General features: G+C 35.3%; 1 protein-coding gene across 3 annotated transcripts in view; it reads left to right on the top strand.

The window, feature by feature from the left end:
• NRF1 (nuclear respiratory factor 1) overlaps nucleotides 1-26862 on the top strand; it is a 122825-nt gene that overhangs the window by 40346 nt on the left and 55617 nt on the right. For all 3 annotated transcript variants that reach the window (XM_074267945.1, XM_074267946.1, XM_074267947.1), the window contains 3 exons: nucleotides 989-1103; nucleotides 9014-9140; nucleotides 16388-16528. In XM_074267945.1, the coding sequence (XP_074124046.1) occupies nucleotides 989-1103; nucleotides 9014-9140; nucleotides 16388-16528 (383 nt within the window). The remainder of the gene's footprint in view (nucleotides 1-988; nucleotides 1104-9013; nucleotides 9141-16387; nucleotides 16529-26862) is intronic.

Raw genomic sequence — 26862 nt, 5'->3', positions numbered from 1 at the left:
ATTATAGAGTTCATAACATTGCATTTTTTTCCTTGAAAAAATAAGTTTTCTTTGTCATAAAGGTAGTATATATAAGTCCCAAGATGTCTACATTTACAAGTGTGCAGTTATATAAAATTAGTAAAAAGTTTTGGGATATTTAGATTACTCAGTACGACCTTAGTTTAAATCCAGCCTCAGACACTTAACACTTCTAGCCATGTGATCTTGTGCAAGTCACTTAACTCCAGTTGCCTCACACGCAAAAAAAAAAAAAAAAAAAAAAAAAAAAAAAGAAAGAAAGAAAAGGGGAAAAAAGATAACTTACGTACCTGAAGTTTTCTAGTGTATTAAGCCTTGCATTTGGAGTCATAAGGCATAGATTAGAGTTTTGGCTCCTCCATTTAGCAAGCTCTGTGACATTGGACAAGTATTTTAGCTTTTGAAAACCCAGTTTTCTTATCTACAAAAAGATTGCACAGTCTGCTTTTCAGGTTGGTTGTGAAGAAAATATTTTCTAAGCTCTAAAAACTATATAAATATGGGCTATTAAAGACAATAAGAATGTTGCAAACAACTTTTGGGGGGTCATCACTATAGGTTATTAATTTTCCTGTAATGATTTTGTGATACAAAGTTGCCACAATATTTTTGTGTATAATTATTTCTTTAAGAGACAAGATCATTGAAACATAGAGACTTTCAGAGTTTAAAATGAGCTGATTGGGAATACTTAAAAACTTGAATCACCAAATATAGAATCACCAAATATCAGTACTGAAAGGAACCCATATCAGAGTTTAGTCTCCCCATTTCATTGATAATGAAACTGAGACTTGGTTAGGTTTCTTATCTTTTGGATAAAGTGAGGTATGCTGAATATTAGGATATGTTTATTGAAATAAATAGCAATTTGCATTTTGAACTGGTCTTAGTTTCCGTCTTAATTCCATTCTTAGTTTCCGTCTTAATTCCATTCTTAGTTTCAGTTCATGTATTTTGGTTACAGGTCCTGTGGGAATGGCAGCAGCTGCTGCTGTGGCAACAGGAAAGAAACGAAAACGACCCCATGTTTTTGAATCTAATCCTTCCATCCGGAAGAGGCAGCAGACCCGGTTGCTAAGGTGAGACTTTCCTATTTTAGTGGACTGATGATAGATTTAGAAGGTTTAGGAAAGTATCTTAAATTTTTTGAAAGTAGGGCTTATTTCCTTCTTTATATTTGTATAAGTGCTTGGCAATAGTAAGTGCTTCACAAAATGCTTGTCGATTAATTGATTAACTGATTGGACACTTTTAAGAGCAGAAAATAAGTAGATAGGCTCTTGTTCCTGGAGTTTAAGGTCTGAAGGACCTTAAATTAAGGTCCTTCTGACTCCAGGACTTGTGCTCTATCCACTGAGTAGCTAGTAATCTTGTTATGTTGAGAATAACACATGAACAGACTGGAAAAGATGAGTAGTGGCCAGGTTTAGAAGAGTTTTAGTGACAAACAGGAGATATTATTGTTCCCATCTTACAAATGAAGAAACCAAGACCAGAGAGAGAGAGTAAGGTATTTATCTGAGTCATGCAACTCAAGCATCAGAAGCAAGAATTCAGCCCAGGTTTTTCTGCCAGCAAAGCCAACTTTTTACCCACTACACTGTGCTCTCTGCAGCATTTGAGAGTCTCTGTAAGTATAAGATGGAAAGATGCAGACTAAAGGGTAACATGGCTGATTAGCTTCAGAATATGATTGAATGGCCAGACTCAAAGAGCAGTCCCAGTGAGTGATTTAGTATTAACTCAAGAGACTTGAGTGCCTCAAGGATCTATGTTTGGCCCTTTTATCTGCTTTTTGGATTTAAGTGTACATAGCATTCTTAGGATTGGCAAAGCACATAAAACTGAGGGATACACAGGATAAAAGGATTCCAAAGGGTCTTCCAGAGCAATGGGCCACTCTAATGAGATAAAATGTAATAAAGAGGAATGTAAAAGTCTTACATTAAATCAAAAAACCATTTGCGTGAGTATAAAATGGGGGAGGCCTAGCTAGCAATTAATTCATCTGGGGGGGAACCCCAACAGCTCAGAGGTTTTAAAGGAGAGAAAACTCAAGTGCTCTGAAGGCCACAAAAGCAAAAGCTAGACAGGGTACCTGGCCCTAGGGAAGGGATGGTCCTGTTGGTCTCTTCTTGGGTGAGATCACATCCAGACTATTCTGTTAATACCAGGGCCTCATTTTAGGGATGACTTTAGTCAGGAAGCTGAAAAAGTTCTAGAGAAGAGGGACTGAGAAGTGGAAGGGTCAAGATCATATATTGGTTGAAGGAACTAGAAATGTTTAGCCTGGAGAAAAGACTTGGAGAAAGGGAGGTGAAACCTACCTGTCTTATAGTATTTATGAACTAGAGGTTAGACTTATCCTGCTTAGCCCCAGGGAGTAGAACCAGGAACTGTGAACTGATATTGTGAAGAGACAGATTTGGCTCCTTATAAGAAAAACAAGAACATCTCATGATTTTTTTATAAAAAATGTCATTTAGTGTAAGTAGGTCAATAATTAGCTCTATCCAAAGACATAATGGTTTCTCTCAGGAGTGAACTCTTCATCTCTGGAGGCCTTAAAACTAAGGCTGGACCACCACTTGATTGTTGCATTGCATTTAATTTTTTGAGCAGAGCAGGCATTTGGGATTAAGTGACTAGCCAAAATGTCAGGCCAGATTTGAATTCTGGTCCTCTTGATTTCAGGGCAGGTACTCTCTCCAGTGTGCCACCTAGCTCCCCCCATTATTTATATTGTAGAGGACATAGCCATTTGTACAAGGATGAGTTAGCCTAGGTGACCTCCATGGTCCCTGTCCATGATTAAGGTTGGTATATTTTATAGGAATACTAATATGTTAATACAAGTGTGATAGTTTAGGGCTTCTAACCAATGGGATATAAAATACCTGAAGAAGTTCCAGAAAAAACATAACTAAGGTGATTTCAAGGTTTAGAAAACAGGCCTGAAAAGGAAATGCCAAAAAGATGTCAGTTTAAATAATATGAAAGGGTATTTCATATTAATTTTTTTTTTTTCCCCTGAGGCTGGGGTTAAGTGACTTGCCCAGGGTTACACAGCTAGGAAGTGTTAAGTGTCTGAGATCACATTTGAACTCGGGTCTTCATAAATTTAAGGCTAGTGCTCTATCCACTGCACCACCTAGCTGCCCCCCATATTAAATTTTTATGGAATATCAAGAGATAGTCATTCATCATAGGTGAAAACTGAATGAAACAAAATAGGCTTTTATTATAATAGGGCATATTTATATTTGACCTTGGTTTAAAAACTTTAATTCTATTATTAAGGGAATCTTTGGGGTTTCCTTTCTTTAGAAATGTTGATATTCTAATAAGCATAGACAATATTAATTTAGGTACAGTCCTTATTATAAAATAGGGGACTGAACTAGATGACTTTGAGCCTTAACTTGGAAATTATGAGTCTTTGGTTATAAATAGCTTAGAAATGACAGTAAACAATAAAGTTATCTAAATGGTGGACACTGCCTCCAACTTTGTTCATTGGAGTCATTAGTATTAGATCTCCTAACTGAAGATAAATATATGTTCACTTTGCAAATATTCTTTGGCATTATGCTTCTCGTTTCATTTTGATTAACTCTTAGTTACTGCATTTGGGTTTTCTTGGTAAAGGTACTAAAGTGGTTTGCCATTTCCTTTTAACCAGATCATTTGAGAGTGTCTATAAGTATAGATAGATTTAGAAAGTTTAGCAAAGTATCTTAAATTTTTTGAAAGTGGGTGAGTAAATTGAGGCAAACAGGATTAAATTAATTGCCCAGGGTTACACAATTAGTAAGTGTGTAGAGGCCAGCTTTGAACTAAGGAAAAAGTCTTCCTTAGTCTAGGCCCAGCATTCTATCCACTGCTGCCTGTAGATGATTCAACTAGGGTCACAAACCACTGTCCACTAGGCAGTATTACTGTGATTTACTTGCACCGTATACTTTCTGGTTTGAAATTTATTTTCACACGTAATTTGTGATGAATATGAGGAAGTTAAAGTAGTAATAACATCATTCAAGGACTACCAATGCATAATCAAAAGCAGGTTTGAACAAATTTTCCTCCAGTTAATTTTGTCCAGAAAGGTTATAATTCTGTCAGTCCTTCATTGTAAGGAATAGCTAGACAGAGGTCAAAGGCTGTTTAGTGGGAGATAACGACAATCACATGTCAGCAAATTGTCATGGCAAATTTGAGTTGCATCCTAGCTGGGCAGGATTGAGGCCAGAGCTAATCACAAATCCTTTTAGAGAACAAGACCAGTGGAGGAAGCCATTAAGCTATGTGTCGTGCGAACAGTGCAGCCAAGCCCTGGATTCTCAGTAAAATGTCATTTGCTCAAAATGAAAAATACAAATAATCTCCACAGGATTTGAATTAAATGTTATAGTGAGGGCCTTTTAGGGCATGGAGTTCAAAGCACTTAATAATATTGTGTTTATTTTAGAAATTTAAGTAACATCCATCAGTCATTGCTGAATAAATATTTACCTGTGAAATATAATCCAGGGTCTTTCTGCCTAGAAAGGAAGCTTCTGGAAATTCATAGCATAAAACAGTTCCTGACAAATGAAGAAGGGTCTTTACAAGTTAAAGCAAATTATAAAAATATTACAGACATAGTGATATGACCTAAATTAATTTAGGAATAATGTTATTCTAATTAAACTCTCAAGGGGTTACTTGACAGTATTAGATGAAATAAAATTTAATTAGAGTAACAAAAAAGAAATAGAGGGGAAAGGTAATAATGAAGGGATCTAATAATTTCAGACCTCAGATTAAGCAATAGTACTCAAACCTAGCTGGCATTGGAAGAAAAGCAAAATAAATCGGTGGAACATCATAGGGAAGAATCAGAAGCAACTGAATTCCATACCTCAGTCTTCTGTAAACTTTTGACAATATATTCCCTAGGGAAGGCATTCCTATTTGATAAGAACTAACGGGAAAATCAGAAAACACTTTGCTTTAAATTCAGTTTAGACTAATACATTAATCTGCAAATCAGAAAGGGATACCTGACTAGATCAGATACTGGCAATTGGGAAAATAATCTTTTTAAAAATATTCTGATAGGGGTCTGAGATCCAAGATAGAACTATTCCCCAATGTATAAGTGGTTTAAGGATCTGAACAAATTGTTCTTTAAAAAAAGAATTGCAAACTAATAATAACCTTATGAATATTTGTTTTAAATCACTGATAATAAAAGAAAAACAAATATGAGCAGCTGTTAGATTTTATCTCACACTCAGCAAATTGACCAGTCAAATAGCAAGCATTCATTAAGCCTATTTAGTATATGTCAGGAGCTATGCTAGGCACTAGGGATACAAAGACAGAAAAGGAGGTAGTCTTTGTTTTCAAAAAAGTTGTGTTTCTTTGGGAGACAACATGCACATCTATAAGTATTTGCAGAATAAATATATGCAGAGTATATGCAAAATACATATTAGTAATTAATAGTAATTAGTAAGGGAGTACAGCAGCACTTGGGGTAAGGAATGGCATTATAAAAGGTGGTGCTTGAATTGCCTCTTGAAAAGCATTTGGGCTTCTTTGAGGCAGAAGTGAGGAGGAAATGGTTCTCATCATGGGAATGGCTGAGATCAAGGTGTGAAGGTGGGAAATGGTGTGCCCTTTGAGAGGAATAGAGCAAAATGCATTTGTTTGGACTGTAGAGGTTTGGAAAGGGGATGATATATGATGAAGCTGAAAGGATAGGCTGGCTGGGGCTGTGAAAGGCAACGAAGAGTTTGTATTTGATTCTGAAGGCCATTGCAGTTTATTGAGTAAGGAGCCACATAATCAGATCTGTGTTAAGGAATCACTTGGACAGGTGTGAAGGATGGATTGAAGCAAGAAGAAGATCACTTAGGAGGGCATGCAGTAGTCCAGATGAGAGGCTGAGGACTTGAATTCCGGCAATGGCTCTGTGATGGGAGAGAAAGAGTCAGATGGCAGGGATGGTGGGGATTTGACCATTATTGGATTTGGGGGGTAGAGGAGATTTTGAGGATAAGACCAAGATTGCAAATCCAGTGCCATGGAGGGAATGCAGTTTCTCAATTTCTTTCGGCAGTGTCATTTGTGCTTCCCCAAATCGTCAGGATCTAGCCTGGTGAATTTCGGGGGTCTTTCCATCACATCCTTTACCCCTGCAGCCTTCTCTTCTGTTGTTAGGAAGCTGATCTCAGCAGCTACATCTTTTGTCTTCTTCCAGACACCATGGGTGTAGAACCTTTCATGAGATGATACGGAGCTGCCCCATCATTTCCAGGGGGATGGCCACCTTCTGTAGGGTTTCATCTGTTACTTAGATCCAAGTATTTGTTAATCCTTCTCCCATTTCTCCTGTGCCTTATTCTTTCACCCTTCTATCTTCTGATGGAAGTCAGAATTCTCTTTTGTTTCTTTAGATCCACGTTCTTCTTCATTTTTATACTGAAGCCCTTATTAAAGGCAGTATGTTCTATCAGATTGAAGCACAGAAGTCCTGGCTCACGTCAGACCCACTTCAGACACTAAATAATTCAGTGGTCCTGAATGAGATCTCTTATCTTTAAAATTAGGACATTGAAGGTCCTTTCCAGCTCAGTCTGTGTTCTTTTCACATCCTCCCCCTTTTTAAAAGGAGCACTTCATTCTCCCTGGTAATCTGAAGAAGAGAGAAACATTCCTCAAGCCCTTTTACCTTTTCCTTTTACAGGGGTTCTTGACTTGAGCCCTTGAGCAAGATTTAAAATATTTCTGGGATAGCTTATTCAATACAGTTGGTTTCCTTTACAATACTAGATAATTTATACATTTAAAGGCATTGTTCTTAAAAGGGTTCATAGACTTCACCAGGCTTCCAAGAAGGTCTTTGGCACAAAAAAGTTTCCACCTCAATTAAGCTCGATCACTTGGTCCTGGCAGAAATATAAGCATTGCATACTTTGAGTGGGCCACAGCATAATTTCCCCTGCTCTTACCCACTGGAAGTGAAAGCCTCCTTCCTTTATTGTTCTTTAGTCTGTCCCCTGGAGAACTGCTATGGCAAACTCCTTTTGGGTGATCTTTTAGCTCTTCTTTTGCTCTTCTCATTTTGTCAGTGCTTTCTTATTTCCTAGCACCTCCACAAGGATATCAATTTTCATTTCCCTTTCTCTAAAAAACATTTAACTTTAGTTAAATTATTAATCATAAAATTAAAAAGAAAAAAACCACACAACCTTCCTTTCCCCATTCTTTGGCTTTCTACTCTTCAAGTTTTCCTGCTCTTGAATCCTGCTTATACTCTTCCTTCTTTTTCTTTTGTCTTTCTTTTTGCTTTTTCTATTTTTTTTTTTTTTAAGTGTTGAAGCAGGGTAAAGTGACTTGCCCATGGTCATACAGATTGTGTTAAGTGTCTGAGACTGGATTTGAACTCAGGTCCTCTTGACTCCAGGGCCAGTGCTCTATCCTCTCCCTTTCCTTTTTCTTGTTCTTCCTTTTCCATTTTCTTTTTCTCCTATTCCTTCACTTCTGGTCTTTCTCCTTTCATCTTTTAACTAATCCCATATCTCCCCTCCTCTCCACATTTAATTTTTGATTTTTCATTCTACAATTCAAGAGTGCTCTCTGAATCTTTTTCATAATTTTTTCTTCCTTTTCTACTTCTTCCCTCTCTTTTTTGAGTCCTGCTCTTCCTTTTCTTACACAAATCTTCTCTCACCTTAAGTCTGAAGGCTAAAAAGAGACATAAACAATGGATGCATATTATGCTAGGAAATTAGAAGCAAGTAAATTGAGTTCATTCCGTACAGAGCATGGAGACAACATGTAGAAAGTACATATGTAGGAAGATAACGATTACATTTAGATTTAGGGAACCAAAATGAGATTAGGGTTTTTGGTGGTCAGGGAGTTAAATGATAAGGTCCAGGGGCAGGTTTGGGGTTCAGGGAACCAAATGGAAAGGTTTGATTCCCCTGCAACCCTTTAGGATTCGGCACAAGGGTAGGGAGTTTTGGGGAACTCCCTTCTGGTGGTGCAGTTCTCTGTAAAGGAATTTACAGACCCGAAAACCTAGATTGATAAAAGAGGTTTATTATAGGGATTGGAAGCATAAAGTCTGGTTAGGAAATAGGTGAGGATAAAAGAGAGGATGGCACTGAAAAGAGTATTCCAGTGGACAGAAACTCTTGGCATGCCAAGCATGGAGCTGGCATGTTTGGAACCTCTGCAAAGAGAAGGTTTTAGTTTGGCTTTCTTTTTTTTTTTTTTTTTTTCCCCCTGAGGTTGGGGTTAAGTGACTTGCCCAGGGTCACACAGCTAGGGAGTGTTAAGTGTTTGAGACCAGATTTGAACTGGGTCCTCCTGAATTCAAGGCTGGTGCTGTATCCACTGCGCCACCTAGCTGCCCCAGTTTGGCTCTTTTGTAATAAGAGCTTTGGCTACAAGCTGAAGGGGACTCGTGGGTGGAGTCCCAAGTTGGCTTTTTGGTGGGTTTCAACTTGAGCTGGAATTTGAATTGAATTCATTGAGTTTCAGGACTGAGTCCACCCCACCCAGATAACAAAGATGAAATTGTCCCTCAGGCAGGGTCCCTCATTGAGGCAGAGTTAAAGGAGATTTTCTCTTTCAAGGATTTTCAGAGTTTCAGGGTCCTCTCTTCAGTAATAGCTAAGAAAATGTCAATGGTATTAAGAACAATGAAAAAGAAAATACACATTAATACTGGTCAAAAAGAAAGACACTGTCATATACATTGTGATGTGATTTATTTTGTATCAAGACATACCTTTCTGACAGGCCTTTGGTTTTTCAGAATATTTATGTAGATATACTAACCTGAATACCAGACCTCATACTTTTTCAATAACATGGTTAATGTTAGAAGAAATTATACCTAATCAAAGTGATCTCAGAGCAAAATGAATATTAGTTGAGTATGTGACATTAACCGTCCTCCACTTTGTCCTCTCTTCTCTATCTGATTCAGGAAACTTCGAGCCACTCTAGATGAATATACAACTCGAGTGGGACAGCAAGCTATTGTCTTGTGTATCTCTCCCTCAAAACCCAACCCTGTTTTTAAAGTGTTTGGTGCAGCACCTTTGGAGAATGTGGTAAGCATTTTAAATGAATTGTATGCATTTTCTTTCCTTTTAACATTTCAACAAATTATTCAGTATTTGCTTGGGTAAACACTGAGAAGGATATGAGGCTGATGAAGAATGGTCCTTCCTCTTTTTGAGGGTTTCATACCTTAGTATGGGAGTAGCAGCAGCCGGGAGATGGAGTGGGTACCATGTTACACTCTGACTAAGAATAATCAACATGGTTCAAATCCTGCCAAAGAAATATCTGAAATTTGGGAATCTGGACCTTATTCAGCCTCTCTTTCTTCTTGAAAGAGTAGAAAGAACTGAGAGATAATAACAAAAGTTCACAACTGGAGAATGCTTTACAGTTTACAAAGTAGTTTCTTCCTAACAGTAAGTCTATGAGAAAGTTAATATGGAAGTTATCCTTTGTTATGCAGATAAAGAAACTGGAACCTAGAAAGGATAACTGAGTACCCAAACTCTCACAATTAGATATCAAGTTGGATAATATGGTCTTCTGTTAGAACACATTAGAACTCTTAACATTATACCTGCCATCTAAGGGAGGGAGTAGGGGGAAGGAGGGAAAAATTTGGAACAGAAAGTTTTGCAAGGGTCAGTGTTGAAAAATTACCCATGCATATGTTTTGTAAAGTTAATTAAAAAAAAAAAAAAGAACTCTTACATTAGAGCTAGACTCTAACTACTTTGTCCTTTTAAAAATTTATTTATTAAGCATTAACGATTATTAACAACCATCTATTTTTCTCCCTCTACCCCACTCCCCTGCTGGAAAAAAAGAAAAAAGGAAAAAGAAAGCCCTTGTAATAAGACACAAAGTTAAGGAAAATAGATTTTCAAATTTTCCCAAATGTTCATATGAAAAAAACAAGTGTCATATTCTGTATCTTAAATCCTGTCACTTCCCATAGGAAGTAGGTGGCATGTTTCATCATGAATCTTGGATCATGTTTGGTCATTGCATTTATCAGAGTTCTTAAGTCTTTCAAAGTTGTTTTCCTTACCATGTTGTTACTGTAGATTTTTCTTTTAAATAAAGAATAACTTGCAGCCCTGTGGGGAACTATATTAAGGGATTGTCTGGTAGTCAGAAGGACTTGAAGTGGTATCTCTGAAGTATACTGATTCTCCTTAAGAGTCCCCAAGCAAATCTAGGGAGGAGGTAGGGAAAAGGGGGAGTAAAATTGGAACACAAGGTTTTGCAAGGGTTAATGCTGAAAAATTATCCATGAATATCTTTTGAAAATTAAAAAGCTTTAATAAAAAATAATTAAAAAAAAAAGAGTCCCCAGGCAATTCTTATACTATAAGTTGTAAAACAGTTGTCTGTTTGTATAGATACTTACTACTTAAGTTCCCTACATCGACAAAATCATAAATCTAGACCTAATGTTTCCCCACCTCAAAAAAAGATTGAATCATTTCAGAAATCAAAGTGTAGACATTCTTCCACTATTAAATCATTAAAGAAACTATAGAATATTCATATAGTTCTGTGTATGTGTTAAAATCTACCTAGCAAGGTGCTCACAGGAACTGTATGCAAACTAATGTATACAGTAATAAAGTCAGACCTAAATAATTGCTTATTTTACACTGTTAATGCTATCTAATTAATATGCTTACTCAATAGCATATCTACCAAAATATTACTTTGTGGAGCTAGAAAAAATAATAATATTTAATAGGGAAACTAAAAAAAATCTCCAAAGAAACAGTGACAAAAAATGTAGAAGGGAGGGAGGAGGGGTTAAGGACTCATTTCCCCCCCCCCAAAAAAAAAAAAAAAAGCTGCGGGGAAATCAGAAAAACAATCAGAAATTATTTAGACTAAAAATTTCCATCAGATACCAAGATTAGCCCCAAATAGATACTTGTCTTAGATTAAAAGACCATATCATAAAGAAATGAAAGGTGCATAGGAAGTTTTGTGGATAGGGCAAGAGTTCATGCCCAAACAAAGGATAGAGAATCTAAACCATATAAAGAACTGATTCAAATTTATAAGAATTAGAACTAGTCCCCAATTGACAAATGGTCAAAAGCTATGAACAGGCAATTTTTAAGGGAAGAAAACAAACAAACAAACAAAAAATGACATGCTGGAAGGGCTTCAGGAAATCAGGCACACTAATATACTATTAATAGAGTTACAGACATTCTGGAGAAAAATATGGAGCTGTGTCACAAAATTTACATGTGTGCACACATGTGCACCCTTTGATTCAGTGATACTACTGTTAGGCTTTAATACCCTAAAGAGAGCAAAGAGGGGGGGGCAGAATCCATATGGACAGAAAGCATTATTTATAACACTTCTTTTTGGCAGCAACAAAAAAATTGGGAGACTATCACTTGGGAAACAACAGAACAAATTATGGCATAGGAATATAATGGAATACTTTGGAGCCAAGAGAAATAATGACAGATGATTATAGTTCCAAAAAAATCTGGGAAATGAAGTAAATAAAACCAGGAGGACAATTTATTAATAATATTACAAAACCATCTAACTGCCCCAAGAATAAGTTTTAAAAAGAAAAGGAGGATGAAAAGAAAAAACAGCAAAACTGATCAACATATTGAAAAACTCTGACAGTATATTTAATTTTTCATAAACCTGGATCTTCTGATTTTTTTTTTCATATATCTTTTGGTCCTAACTTGTTCTTTGTAATTTTATAACATTTATTTTTTAATATCTTGTGGTTCTTTTATGGCCATTGGGGTTTAGGGTTTGGGGGGGGGGGAAGATTGGCTCTGCTTTCTTCAGTTCATATAAATCTTACCAATTTTTAAAATATTCGTTGTTTTTATCATTTCTTACAGTACAAAAATATTTCATCATGATCATGAACCACAATTTCTGTGGCCATGCTTCAGTCAATGGGTAGCCACTTTGTTTCTAATTCTTGGCCACCCCAAAATCATAGACTTTTTCTGTAGTGCATTTTGTTGTGTGTGACCCATCTTGAATTGGGAAGATGCGTTCTCATTGACACTATAGGGATTTGTGTAGCTAAAAGTTGAGTGTTAGGAAGTTTGTTCTTTGAGACTGTCCCAGACAAGCCATTTTTCTTTTTTTTTTTTGAATCTTCATCTGTTAAGTAAAGATACTAAGATCTAACTTGAAGAGGAACAGTGAAAATGTATTGGTCTGATCATGATTAGTGGATAAAAATGCTTAAGAAGAATTGGCTTGGAACAAAGTTGGTAAATAACAGGTGTTAAAGTTGCAGTTTACCTGATAGATTTCTTTTGCTGATGATTTGCTGCCATAAAATATCCTCTCTAATTTTACACTTCCCATAAACTATGCAGGAATAAGCCAAGAAATATTTTGTGGAGACAAGGTAGGAAAATCAGGTTGGAAGTAGGGAAAGAGTTTCTGTAGATGGCACTCTTTCCTCAGAATCTGCTGAAAAGCAACTTGGTATTGTGGAATTTTCTGGGAGCTTCAGTTCCTTCATCTACCAAATGAAAATGATACTTTCAATGCTTTGTAAACTTTTAAGCATTATATGAGGTTTAATTATTTCTAATAATGAGGAAAGTCTGGTGTAAAAATTGTGTTGAAACATTTTATCTGTAAGTAGTTTTACAGGTGAGGAAATTGTGGTCAAGGAAACAAGAGTGGATCCTTAATTATAATAACATTCTCTATTAATTATCCATTGAATTTAAATTTTTCTGTTCTATTACAGTAGACTTGGGATGGAAAAATACCATCTGGATCCAGAAAGAGAACCATAGAGACTGAATGTGGATCAAAGCATACTATTTTCATCTTTTTGTTTATTGCTTCTTTCTCATCGTTTTCCCCTTTTTTCTTTTACAACATGACTTTAAACTGAGTGTACATGTATAACCTATATCAGTTAGCTTGTTGTCTTAGAGCGGGAGAGGTAAAGAATAGAGGGAGAAAAAAATTTAGAATTTGCAATCTAAAAATGAATGTTGAAAACTATCTTTCCATGAAATTGAAAAAATAAAATACTATTGAAAAGGGAAAAAAATAAAAAAGAAACTTAAAAATAAATAAATAAATGAAATTTTTTGTTCCTCTTTTTTCTTTGCCATCTCTACCCCAAAGGAGACTAGTTGTTTCTAGTACTGTTCTTCATTTATTGTCTTAAGCAATCAGTTTGTCTTAGACATAGATGTAAAACAGTAGTCATGCATTTCATCAATTGTTGCAGCATTTTCTCAGTGGTTGAAGTTTTACCCACCTCTGCAATCATTGAGGAGCTCCATCTATACCACTATTGTTATCATTGCTGTGGAGACTCAAAAGAATCCTGCTCTCAAGATGATGTTATATCTGGTAGATAAAACATTTAAATAATATTCAAAGACGTATGGTTGTGGCAGTATCTAGATTATAAGTATAGGAGATAGGAGTTATTCCAAAAAGCAGCATGGCTAGACCTTTTTAAAGAGTTGTGATTTAATCTGTCCTTTAAGGTTAACACCTTAAAACCTTAAACCATAACACCTCAAAAGTAGGCTGAAGAGGAATAACTATAGTGTATGAGGAGGACAGGTAGGAGACAAACTTGACTAGCATGGAGAAACTTTGTAGTAGAAGAAAATAAGATTAAAAATGCACAAGGTTTGTGGAAGAGCATGAAGGTCAGATGAGTGAAGAACTTATACTTTATTCTCTAGGCCATAGGGGACCACAGAGTCCTTTTGAGTAGGAGAGTGTTTTGAAGCAAGAAAAGTCGAGAAAGCAAGTCAGCTGGTTTCATTATGGGACATATCTAATTTGAGATAAATGAATCCTTTTGTGAAACTATGAAAATATAAACTAAAAATATCAAATCACGCAAATATTGAGACAGAATTCTTTGAATTCTGCCCTATCAGGATAATAATTCATGCAAACAAGCAGGATTGAGAAAATGTAGAAAAATATTTCTGCAAAAGAAAATGGTGACCACTCCTAGTACAGCTTTTCTGTCAGCTGTTACAAGTGATGGGATGAGGTAATTCCTTGAGGGATTCCCTACATTTCTGTTCTGTAACCCAAGACATTTTTGAGCAGCAATGTAGAAATTGCAGAACACAGAAGCATCTAAGAAAACTTGTCTTGGAGTCAGGAAAATCTATTTTTGAGTCTCTCTCCTGCCTCATATTGGCTTCTATTGCCTTATATGGGCTTTTCAATATCCTACATAGTTGCATGGGTTGAAGTAGTTTTCCTTAATGTCACTGTTATTAAATTCAGAACAAGTGTTCCCTGCATTAGTGAAATCACAGATCTAGACCAATACCCGAAGTCAGCTCAGCACAATACCTACTATAAGTTCCAAAACTCCTTAAGAATTGCAGAAATGAACACAAAACAATAATTCAGTTATGATTACAGAGTGATTTGATGCTTTAAAAATGGCCAGCTTTTACAATAGTTTTATAATAATGTCATAAAATTTTATCACAATACCAACTTGGTAACTTCTCTGTTGTTAATTATTTCATATTCCAATGCTCAAGCAAGAACCTGGCCTATTTTTCTGTAGACTGAGAAATAAACAGCTCGTATTGAATGCAGCTTTCTAGAAAGAAGCAAGAATAATCTCATCAAATTGCTATGGCAACACAAGCTGACTGCAACATAGTATTACATCATTTTTTAAAAAATTGTCTAAGTATTAGAAACCAGAATAATATTAATTTCTAAAGTCAGATCAGCTCTCCAATTTTTTCTTCTATTTTCCGTTTAACCTAAATTGGTTTAGCATATTTAGAGTATTTTATTTCCTTTCTGAAGAAGTAGGAAAATTACTGCTAGATACTAGAGTCTAGATGACTAGATAGTCAGGGGATTAGAGAAAGTATCTCTGTTTTTAAAAAGTCACGATAATGAAACATTCCTGTGCTATTCTCTCCTGGTCCAGATAGGGAAAATGCAAGACTATTAACATCTTTATAATATATTTTTAAAAATTTTTGCTTAAGACCTATGTGAGTGGTTTGTCTTATACAAGATGATATCTGATCCCATCTTGCTATGTGAGCATAAACCCATACCTCTGATTGTCTTTGTGCTTAGGGGAAGAGCACCCTTTTTATCTTAAGTGGATCCTGCAGCCCTTTTTATGTCTCTGGAGAGACAAATAAACTCACTATTATTTATTTTAAGTGTTTAACCTATTTTCTCTTGTGATAGAAATTTGTGCACGAACAATTATGCTGCTTCTTAGAGATGAATTACTGACATTGCAAAGGAAAGGAGGAAAAGGCCAGCAATACTGTTTTCAGACTGGCAGTTGTCCGATGTATAGCAACTTTAATTCTATCCTGAGTGATGTTGAGCACTAGAGAAGAAGGGACTTTGAAGGAGTCCTTCTCTTGCTTCTGTCACTCACTGGTAGTGACAGGTTTGGTCTTGAGCCACAGAGTGCCTCCTTAGCAGATCATTCTTGTTTTGTCTTCCTGTTTGTTTCCAGTTTGAGGTGTCCACTTACTGCCTGAGTGGAAGTCAGACCATTTCAGAAAACTAGTATCCAATCAGGACAGCAGCTTGAGTGAATAAATGAGACTTTTAAGGACATATATTTTACAATAATTTTTTTTTTTGATGGAAAGTGATGATAGTACTTTATTACAAAGTAAAGCTCCTTGGGTAGGAAAAAAAAAAGTATATTTGGTAAATGTGATATAAAGACAAAATGCCTTTGTTGCAAAGAATACAAAAGTAAATTAAAATAAAATTGCTATGAAGCATAGCAATAGATGGTTTGTGATGGCAAACCACCTAGATGGATGGGGAAAGGCACAGGATATAATGCAATGCACTGTTACTAAATTCAGAACTTTGACTTTAAGGAAACGAATGAAATGTGTTGGTCAATTGTTTATAATGTTCAGATGTTGAGAATTCAAGTGCAAAAATAGATAATCCTTACCCTCAATGAGCTGTCACTCAGTAAATACAGATAGAGGAGTGTGATCTAGAAGAGTTAGGGCAAGTCTGGGGAGTCATAAAGAAATGCCATCTAATACTTCTCCACCAGCTCCTTCCCACTTCCCCAGTGTTACCCATAATTTCATCAGCTCCTTTCACTTATTTTGGATGTTTCTTTGGGGCCAGCGGGTATTTTTATCTTCCAGCTGTGGAAGTGTTTGTTTACTGTGCTCCACCAAGGCTCCGGGAGGAGTCTCACCCACCTTCCCGTTGCCTAGCACCGAACTGCTCTTGTTGTTGGGCATCTTGTTTATCCAGGCCTCCTAATTCCCCACAGGTGCGCAAGTACAAGAGCATGATCCTTGAAGACTTGGAATCAGCCTTAGCAGAACACGCCCCTGCGCCACAGGAGGTTAACTCGGAGCTGCCACCTCTCACCATCGATGGAATTCCTGTCTCTGTGGACAAGATGACCCAGGTAAGGGGTGGGACAGGGAGGACGCGCAAAAAGAAGCTACGTATGCCGCGCCCCTGGGGGCCCAGGTCTGGCTAGGCCTCTTTCCACACCTTCTAAGTCCTTTGAGTGAGAAGAAAATTGGGTGGCTGCTGAGCCATCAGCAGTCGCTTGGTTCTGTCTGCAAAAGAAAGGGGCAAAGGGCCCTCGGTCATAGATGGATGAACCTAACCAAAGAGGAATGACTCATCTGGGCTTCCTCTAGTCTTAACACTGGTTTTTGGGTTTTTTTTTTTGTTTGTTTGTTTGTTTTTTGTTTGTTTGTTTGTTTGTTTTATCAGAAACTCTAATTTTTATTATAGATCAGAGCTGAGTGTAGGGAATTGTTAGTGTGTGGGACTTGGAGTAAGTTTCCAGCTACAGTCTTCCCCAAAAGCACTGCATGATTGCTAAGGAAGCCTCTTCTCTTCCTATGAGTAGGGAGTTGTTTGTCCTTCTCCAAGGTGACCTGTGATATCAGGGAGAAGATGCTGGGACTTTCAAATGACTTGGAATATGAAAAGAGGCTTTACCAAGGGAGGGCAGCCTCACTGTTTCCTCTGGAACTAGATGCTCCAAGAAAAGATGCAGGAAAAAGGAAAGGACCCCTGAAGATGGCCCTGGATGTAGTGGGAGACCTTGGCCTTTGTAAGCTAGGATTGAGGCAAAAAATGGCCTCTTTTACCTATTTAAAAAAAAAAAAATCATTTTGGGAGGGAAATTCTCAGGGTTTCTGACCAAAACAGAAACAAGTACTATTTAGGTTGACTGTGAGCAATCAGAATCCAAACAGTGACTCCCTGGGTTTGGGCTGGGATCTATTGTGGGCCAATCAGTGCAGCTTAAGATTGCAGCCCTTAAATCTCAAGGTACCTACCCTAGATATCCAAGATCAACATTTACATTCTTTTGAGCAGAGCACTTGCTAGTATATTCTGTGTGGATAGTAGAAGAGGAAGTTGTCTCCTTAGGCAGGGATGTTATATATATGGCTTATGCAGTTTAGTAAATCCACTGATATTTACATTTTCTTTTAATTTTTAAAATTCAAAGAGAGTAGATTAATTTAAAGCTAATGTTGCCCTTTTACAACAGAATAATCTTATTCAGTTATTCTAGTGCTTATCCCAAAATTCTTGCCTGAGGTTCAGTGGAAATTCATGGGGCCATACCGGGGATACCATTCTCAGTAGATGACATCTTCTCCTTCTACATTCTGGACCAAAGATTTGATCTGGCATATAAAGTTATTGGAAGTTGTATTAATTGTTGTTTATAAAAATCACACGGATCTTTATGAAGATCCTTAGTAATTTAAGTTAACTACACCAAAGGGGAAATGCTATTCAGTTGTCTTTTCTATAACTCCTATTATCCAATGACCTTGGCACTTATACTATAATAAAGACAACTTAAGGAGAGATTTCTTATCAATGCTAAATGTCATATTCTCTCTAGCTCTTAAATACCAGGAATATTGAATCTTTACTTAACTCTTGGCTTATAGAATAAAGATTACTTTAGTTTTAAATTTTAAAATTTGTCTTTATTCCAAATTTATATCATTTTTAAAGCTCTAGTTTTCATGATGCTTCTGTCTTTGATTTCTCCAAATGTGGCTTTCAAGAAACAAATATATTTCTTTTTCTTTTAAAATGTATGTTTAGTTTTGGGTATTAAAGGGCTTTGTTGTAGCCCCAAGTTCTAGATTTCATTCCATATGGTGATTTTTAAAGATCCTAGTTGAAGTAATAATACCCAGATTTGCCAAACCTAACTGTGAAGACATTTCATTTGTAGCCAAAAATTCCTATTAATCTGTTGTCGTTAGTGCTAGTGTGATGACCTAGAATCAATCCATCAACAAATATAATACTTTAACATTTATAAGTATTCCAAATTAATAAAAATTACTCAGTGTCATTTTAGTGTTAAATATATATTCTTGTATTTTAATTTATTGAAATTGGTAATATACTGTGTATCTGAAAGAGGAAATGATTATTTCAACTTGGCCATATGAAATTTGAGATGAACAGGTTCTTTTGCAGATGCTTTGATAAAGGAAGCCAAAAAATATCAAATTACATAAATATTAGCAATTTCTGAGATCAAGGGCACCAATAAAGTTTTTTTTGTTTGTATTTTAAAAAATTAAGAAATTGCATGGTATAGTAGAGCAAAAGGGTTGGCTTTGGAGTCAGGAGAGCTAAGCAAATCTTTTCTCTGATATTTACCAACTGGGACCACAGACCAGGAATACAGTCTGTGACCAAATCACTTGTCTTTTATGACTCAGCCTACCTAAGAATGATCTTATTAAGTCATAGCCACCATTTCCTCACTGCCCATCCCCCTAGTGAGACAAAACATACAAAAGCAAGCATTTATTAAGCACTTACTATGTGCTATACCTCTTGAGCCCCAGGAGGCACTAATACTGACAGAAAGAACTTGCCCAGGGAAATTACATCTTAATAGGGAAAACTAAAGGGTGGGAAGGATAGGGGGACAGGGGTTATGATTGAGAAGCCTATTGGCTTACAGCCTAGTGGAAATGAAGATATAATGATGGGGTTTGGATTCTGTTCTTCAAAGGAGGTTCTGAAAGAAGCCATCCAATCAGAGGCGAGCCCAAGAGTGGAGGAGTTACTACTGGGCTGTGAATTACAGAATTAGTGATGTACCCTGATGGACAGGTTAGAAGGGCAGGATCTGAGCTGTCAGAAGGAGTTCCCATATGCTGATGATATCTGAGATCCTTTTTTAATTCACTATAAAAATTCCATGTGGTCTTACCAAAAAAGTCGTGTGTAGGGATATTATAGAAAACAGTTTACTTATAAATAGGCCAAGCACCTCTTAGAATAAAGGATAAAAACCTTGTTTCTCCTTCATTGAACTTTCAGGAGTTAACATAATATCCTTGGTCATCTATTTAGGTGTCCTGCAACTCAGGAAAAGATTAGCAAAATAAGTTAGCAAATAAAATAATAAACATTTTAAAACTCACCTTCTTAAGGAATTTTTGAGGAATGAATAGAATCTATCTTTTTTTGAAATGATCCTTCTTTAATCCTATTCAAAGACTGGAAAATGGATTAAATGATCTCTTGGCAAGCCAGCATTGATTTTAATTATACGTGGAGAACTTTTAATTTCTCAGTGTCATTTGATTCTTGGGAATGGATTCTTGGGAAACAATTTATTTTGTTGAAATATGTTAAGAGATCTTAGAAAGATGAAGATTATATAAGAAACATTCATCTTGAGTATTGAGGTTGGCTGCAATTCACTCCTTTCTTTTTTCTTCTCCTTTCACTACTTCCTTATACTTCCTTTATACTTGTTTTCCTCTTATTCTCATTGGAGTAACTTGGATTGCTTTGATATTCCCTTTGAGTAATGATGCAACAGGCTGGTGATTTTTCATAGGATTTCAGGGAAATTTTCAGAAACACTATAGATTCAATGCTTGCCTCATTAAGAAGTTGTTCACAGAGGTTGACATGTTTTTGCTAAAATGACAAATTATTGTTCAATTTAGGCTTTTAAAAATTTAATAGAATATAAACATTGTTGATTCTACCCGAAGTACAGCTAAGCATGTCTGTCTGTCCTCTCTAACTTCATCCCTTCCTTCTTTTTCTGTTGCCAATTTTATAGTTTGTTTTACTCTGTAGAGTTGTTTAACTATGTTCTGAGCCAGCAGTCTAAATAATTAAAATTGCGTTAAATTTATGGGGAATTTTTCAGCATTGCAATAAAGAACAAATTTTTTTTTTCCCTTGAAAGGTTATTCAGAGTTTTGCTAATTCCCCAAATATTATAAGTGGATCTTTGATCAATAAATACATTTAGAAATCAAAGTGTAAAAGTACCATTAAGGAATATTTCATGAATTAGAAAACTAAATGAAAACTTTTTTTATTAGATGTTTGGAAGTCTGTTCATTTCAGCTCATGGTTTTCTTGCCATGGTTGAAAATAAGTTTTTGTTCTGGAGAACCAAACATCTGAAGTTTACTTTTACTGGTGTCCAGTAAAACTTTGCCCCTTTTTGCAGAAAATGTAAATCTATAATTCAAGTCCCAAGAGATTGAAGTGATGGTCTGCCAGTTAGGGAGTTTTCAAGTTGGATGTGACAGAAGTGATTGCCTTTTGTTTTTATGCATAGGAAAGCTGAAGCAATTGTTTCCATCTCTTTGGGAAGCATTTTTTTTCAATATTGAAATGAGTTTTTTTTTTTTCAAACACTGTATAGTCTTCCCTATGGCAAAAAAACAAAACATAAACCCCCAAACCACTCACCTATTGCTTTTCATCAGAATCTTTATTGCATTGAAAGAGTTTGAAGGGGATGTTTGGGGAGCAGGGAGGGTTGATTGGCACTATACTTTCAGGAGAAGGAATGATGTGCTAAGAAAACAAGTTGATATCAAGAATTTATTTTTTAATAACAGCTTCTATGGGGTGTCCTTGTATTAGAAAATATGAAGACGAGGATAAAGATCGTTTTTCCAACTCTGATTCTGTGAGTCTAATTATAACTACAAAGTGTTAAGGCTGATTTTTAATAAAAACACATCAGTAATTATATATCAAGAGTGCTACATTTTAAAGGTAGTCTCCATGAGAGACATAACTTATCTCAGCACTTTTGCTATTACTCAAAACATTTTTGGTGCTTCTTTTTTTGGAATTGCCATAAGAGCAGATTTTCAGGTTATGAAAGACTTTATAATGAGTGTAAGACCCAAACTGATGTTGCCCTTTTATCTACTTATCATGCATATGATACCAGATTCCATTTGTCTCTTTCCAAAGATTACATCTGTCCTCAGAAGTCAAATTTGTGCACACTTTTGAGGACATTCAAAAGAATGTGATACAAGCTCTGAAGGGATTTCTAAAAGGGGAGTGCTGTACAATATATTAATCATAATTATGACCCCGAGGCATTACAACATGCTGAGTCATCAGAGAATGATTCAATTATGCTAAGGGGATAATCCATGATCTCTATCAAGGCAGAAAATCGTGTAGTATTATATAGTACTTTTTGTTTAGTTGTTTCTCAGTCATGTCTGACTCTTCATGACCTCATTTGGAGCTTTCCTGACAAAGATACCAGAGTGGTTTGCTATTTCCTTCTTTAGCTCACATATAATATAATATTATTAAATTCTAGCACTGTAAGTCAAAAAAGAGAATTTATTTATTTATTCATTTATTTATTTATTTATTTTAGTTTTATTGGTGCTTTTTGTTTTTAATATCAGTAACTTCTGGAACTCTTTTTCCCAGCATGGAAATTGAACCCTCCCTTGTAAAAAGAGCAAAACAGTTAAGCAAAAATATTTAAGTTAGTGATTGATTCTAACAGTATGCTACATTCTACCCAAATAATCCTCCACCTCTTTACCAAAAGGGAAAGAGGTCTGTTTCATTTTTCTTGTCCAGGACCATTATTTGCATTTTATTTAGAATTAAAAGCTTCGTTGTTTGAATATTTTTTCATTTGCATGGACATAATCTTTGTGTATATTGTTCCTTTGTTCAACCCATTTCACTCGACTTCAGTTTTTGTTTCTTACTGCACAATGATAGTCTGCTTTCTTTATACAGCATAGGTTGTTTAGCCATTGCCTGTCTGATAAGTAACCACTCTGTTTTCATTTTTTTGCTGTCAGAAAAAACTGATACTATGAATATCTTGATGCAGATTAGATCTTTATTTCTGGTTTTGTTGTCTGCAGAGCATATGTTTAGTAATAAGATTGCTAAATTAAAGGATATAAACAATTTAGTTGATTTGTTTTTATAACTAAAATTGATATTCAGAATGGCTTTACCAATTCACAAGTAATTAATACATTTTAGGAAGGTTTTTTAGCCAGAGTTGAATGAAGCAAAAGGTTTTCTTGTGAGACCTCAGTTGACCAGAAAATCCTATTAATAAGAGTGGCCCATTTTCTGAGCTTTCAAGAATAGTGGCACAAACAAGAGGAAAAGGGAGGTTGAGATGAGATTTCTGGGATAGCTGTCCAACTGAGCAAATTGGGGGAACAAAGTTATTGTGTCTGAGAAATAATGTTCTAAATCTTTAAAAGATTTTTACTTCTAGAGGTTTGCTTATAGGAGGAAAATGTTTTATATATATATATATGTATATATATATATATATATGTATATATATATATATGTATATATATATATATGTATATATATGTATATATATATATATATGTATATATATATATATATATATATATATATATATATATATATATATATATATATATATATATATATATATATATACACTTTCTCCAGCATAAAATTTCAAGAATAATTCAGCATTTTTAGCATAAAAATAACTGCTCTCAATTCTAGCTCTAGCCATGTTTTTCTGTTGCTTCTTTTATCTTTGCTGCCAATTGATGAAAACATTTCATTGTTTCAGTAAGTGGAGGGGGGGGGAAGTAACACACTCACAGAATTAATTTTTTCCATTTCTTAAATATGTAAAAACCCTATAAAGAGTTGATGGTACAAATTGTACTGGACAATTAAAAGACATTTCATTGGGAACAAGAAATTAAGGCCCTGACTTTAAAAAGATGCTTATTATAATTGATGTTACTTGGGTGTTGGGTATGGATTTATTTAGTTTTTTGAAGAGGAAACTGTGAAAATAACCATTTAATTGCTCTCCTTCTTTAGAGATCTTTTATGAACTAAAGCTTTTCTTAAATTAATGAATCTGTCTTCCTATCCTCTCAGCAATCTAAGTTAGAAAAATATAATAATAAAAATAAGATATCAATATCAGACAAATATGAAAAAACCCATCTCTGCTAGTCACTGTGGAAACTATAGGGAACTTTATCAAACTGAGGACTTTTTGTGTATTTTTCTTTGTTTCATAATGTGGTATTGGTATACTGTTCAGTGTACTGGCCATGAACTTCTTCATAGTTAACTGACCTGACCTTTGCATCCTTTGCTGTTCAATAGAGTCTGACAGTATACACTTCATTTACATAGCATGTAAAGATCCATGGAACTGCAAACCTTAAAATGGGTCATCAGAATAAGGCTTTTTGGAAAAATGAAAGTATAGATATAGATACCAGTATATGGAGATCATCTCTCTCCTTGGGAGTATCTACTACTCCTTGGTAATATTGCATCTATCTAAAATTCTATTCATCTCCTTAAACTTATTTCTTGTTTATTTTATGGTTAGATTTATCTGAATCTGTTTTACTGAATTTTTCTTCCTGTGACTCATTTAACTTTTCCTTTAAGAATTTAAATGCTATGCCATTTGGTTCATGTACATTCAGCATTGATATTTATTTAATCTATAGTAACCATAGCAAATTATATTTCCTTTATTTCTTTTAATTATGTCTGATTTTGCTTTTGTTTTGTCTGAGATCTTGATCACTACTCTTATCTTTTTTTTTCAACTATATGAATTCTGCTCTAGCCTTTCATTTTAAGTAATGAGTATCTTTTTGTTTCTACTTAGTCTGTTTCTAAGTTGATCATTTTTCCTATGAAATATTTCACCTTTTCTTCTGTTTTAATTTTCCTTCAGTGTTTTGACTTTATTATTTTTATTTATTTATTTATTTATTTATTTATTTATTTTGCTGAGGCAATTGGGATTAAATGACTTGCCCAGGGTCACACAGCTAGGAAGTATTAAGTGTCTGAGACCAGAATTGGAACTCAGATCCTCCTGACTTCAGGGCTGGTGCTCTATCCACTGTGCCACCTAGCTACTCCTATTTTTAATTTTTTGATGTTTTGTTGAGTCATTAACTTCTACTTGACAATTCCAATTTTCGGAGTTATTTTTCTTCAGTAAGATTTTGTACTTCTTTTACCAAGTTGTTAATTCCCTTTTTATCTTTCTTCTATAGATGTTATTTTTTTTCTTTCTGCCTCTCTCATTTAATTTTTAAAATATCCATATTTTTTTCCTTTATTTAAAAAAAAAGCCACAGAAACAACTCTGACTCTTCTAGAAATTCTAATTGAACTTGTGTCCAATCTTACATTTTTCTTTAAGGCTTTGCTTGTAATATTTTCAAGTCATTGTCTTCTCTTTTTGTGTCTTGCATTTCCCTATCTCCATGGTAACTTGCTCTTTGTGGTCAGATTCTTTTTTTGTTTATTAATTCTTCCCCTTACTCTTCAGATTTCATGGGTTCTACTCCCTTCTGTGGGAAATGTCAGTCCAAACTTTTGTCTTTTTATATTGTTCTGCTGCTTTTGTAGCTTAGTTTCTGACTGACATACACATTTTCATATACTTCCAAAATAAGAAGATCCAGGAAGAGATCTGTGTTCTTAATCTCACCTCTGTGTGTTTCTGACCTTAGGTTTGGATCTGTTGAGTTTCTTTAGACTGACATTGGATTCAGTTACTGTTAGGCTCCTGAGAGATTCTGCAGGTTCAAGAGTGACGTAATTGATGATCCTCATTCTGGGACATTCTTGCCCTGGTCATTCCATTATAGTTTTATGTGTGGCTAAAGACTAGAGCTGTTACCCTTCTGCTTCTGGGCTCAGAGTTCACAGCTTCATTTTTAGAATAGAACTTGTTCTGTGCTCAGTTCTCATCTAGAGTCTGCTCTCACTTGCAGTTGCTTCTCTTGGCCCTGAATCAGTGACTCAGAATTGGGTAATGGCACATGCTCTTGCCCTCTGCCCTTGTGCTTTCTTCACTGGGACTCCATCCCCGGGTTCTAGAATGATTTTTACTGCAACCACCAGGTGTCTGGGCACCTGACCCACCCTTTGCCTAGAATCTTCAGACCTCTTTGTTTCCTTAAGCAGTCTTGTGTTTAAGGAAGGATAGACAAAAAAAAAAAAAAAAAAACAAAGAAAGGAAGGAAGGAAGACTCATTTGGACTTTTTCTTAGCTTTCCCAATTAGAATTTGGTATGGTACATTTACTAAGTTGTAGAAAAGGTGTGCTGAGAAAATAGGCAAAAATACTTCCTCTCATTTCACTTTCTTGAATGCAATCCCATTGCATCTACAAACTCTGGTATAGCGTGGTTAAAACTGTCACATGCCCTTTATGTAAAGGAAAGTGAAATTTAGATCAAAGCTTGTTTAGTTTCAATATGTAATATACACAACACATTGAAAAGAACAAGTTAGTGGTGGCCAGGTACTCCAAATTTGGAACAAGCTACTGTGTCTATGATGTGGTCTCAAATTGTACAGAAGATAGTTTTTTCAACTTGGCAAATTCCCAGAGATAGTACTGGTTAAATACTGGAAAGGAGAGTGAGGGAAGCTTTGAGACAAACTTGTAGCTCTACATTCCAAAGTTTTTGAGCTGAAATTAAATCTTACTTTGTACTAAATATAGGATAGGACCATGTCTTCACATTTGATATGCAAAAACTTCATTGGAATGTATTATCATAAGTGAAGGAATCTCGTGCTGTGGCAGCTTTCAAACCTTTTTCTTTGTGGTAACTAAAAAGTCCTCAGAGGGACTGCCATCTAACCATCCTATATAATCTTTTCAACCTCAAGCAATACTATACTTAATTATGATTAATTAGTAATAATAATACTTAGAATATCCTATACTTATTTTTGCCAATGAAAGTCTTAAACTACTGAAACATATAAGGACTTTGTAATTTTTTAATGGTGTTCCGTTCTTTAATAAAAAAGTTAAAACTAGTGAAGTATGACAAGTCAGTAACCATCTAGGCTATCTAAAATGAATTCAGCAAATAAATAGTCATAGTGCTGATAGTTGAAAAGAAGTAGACAAAAGAATAAAAACATTGTTTACTTAAATAGAAATTGATAATATTTTAATTATATACATAGCACTGGCAAGTGCATTTAAGACAGTAGATTATTAGATAAATAGATAGATAGCACATAAAGAAAAAAAAGTATGCATTTGCATAAATAAGTACATCCAAAAAAGATAACAAGGTACAATTTTGGGGGTGTACTAGCAACTAGATCAGGAAAGATAGTGCTTAAATGGAATTTTGAGGGAAAAGAGATACAAGTGAGATGGGACATCATTGCACACATGGAGGGTAGTCATTGAAAAGGTGTGGAGTATCACTTATAGGATAGCTAAGAGGCATGTCCAGCTGGTCCACAAAGACTGGGAGATGTTGCAAAGGTAGCTTGGATTATATTTTAAAGGGCTTTAAAAGCTAAACTAAAGAGCTTGTATTTGATCCAGGAGGCAATAGAAGACCCACTGGTCTTCTAAGCAGAGAAGTAATATAATCTTTAGAAAAAATCACTCTTTCC

This window comes from Sminthopsis crassicaudata, chromosome 5, assembly GCF_048593235.1.
Source record: "Sminthopsis crassicaudata isolate SCR6 chromosome 5, ASM4859323v1, whole genome shotgun sequence".
Classification (NCBI taxonomy): domain Eukaryota; kingdom Metazoa; phylum Chordata; class Mammalia; order Dasyuromorphia; family Dasyuridae; genus Sminthopsis; species Sminthopsis crassicaudata.
Note: the sequence above shows the minus strand (reverse complement) of the source record. Positions and strands in the feature narration are given on the sequence as shown.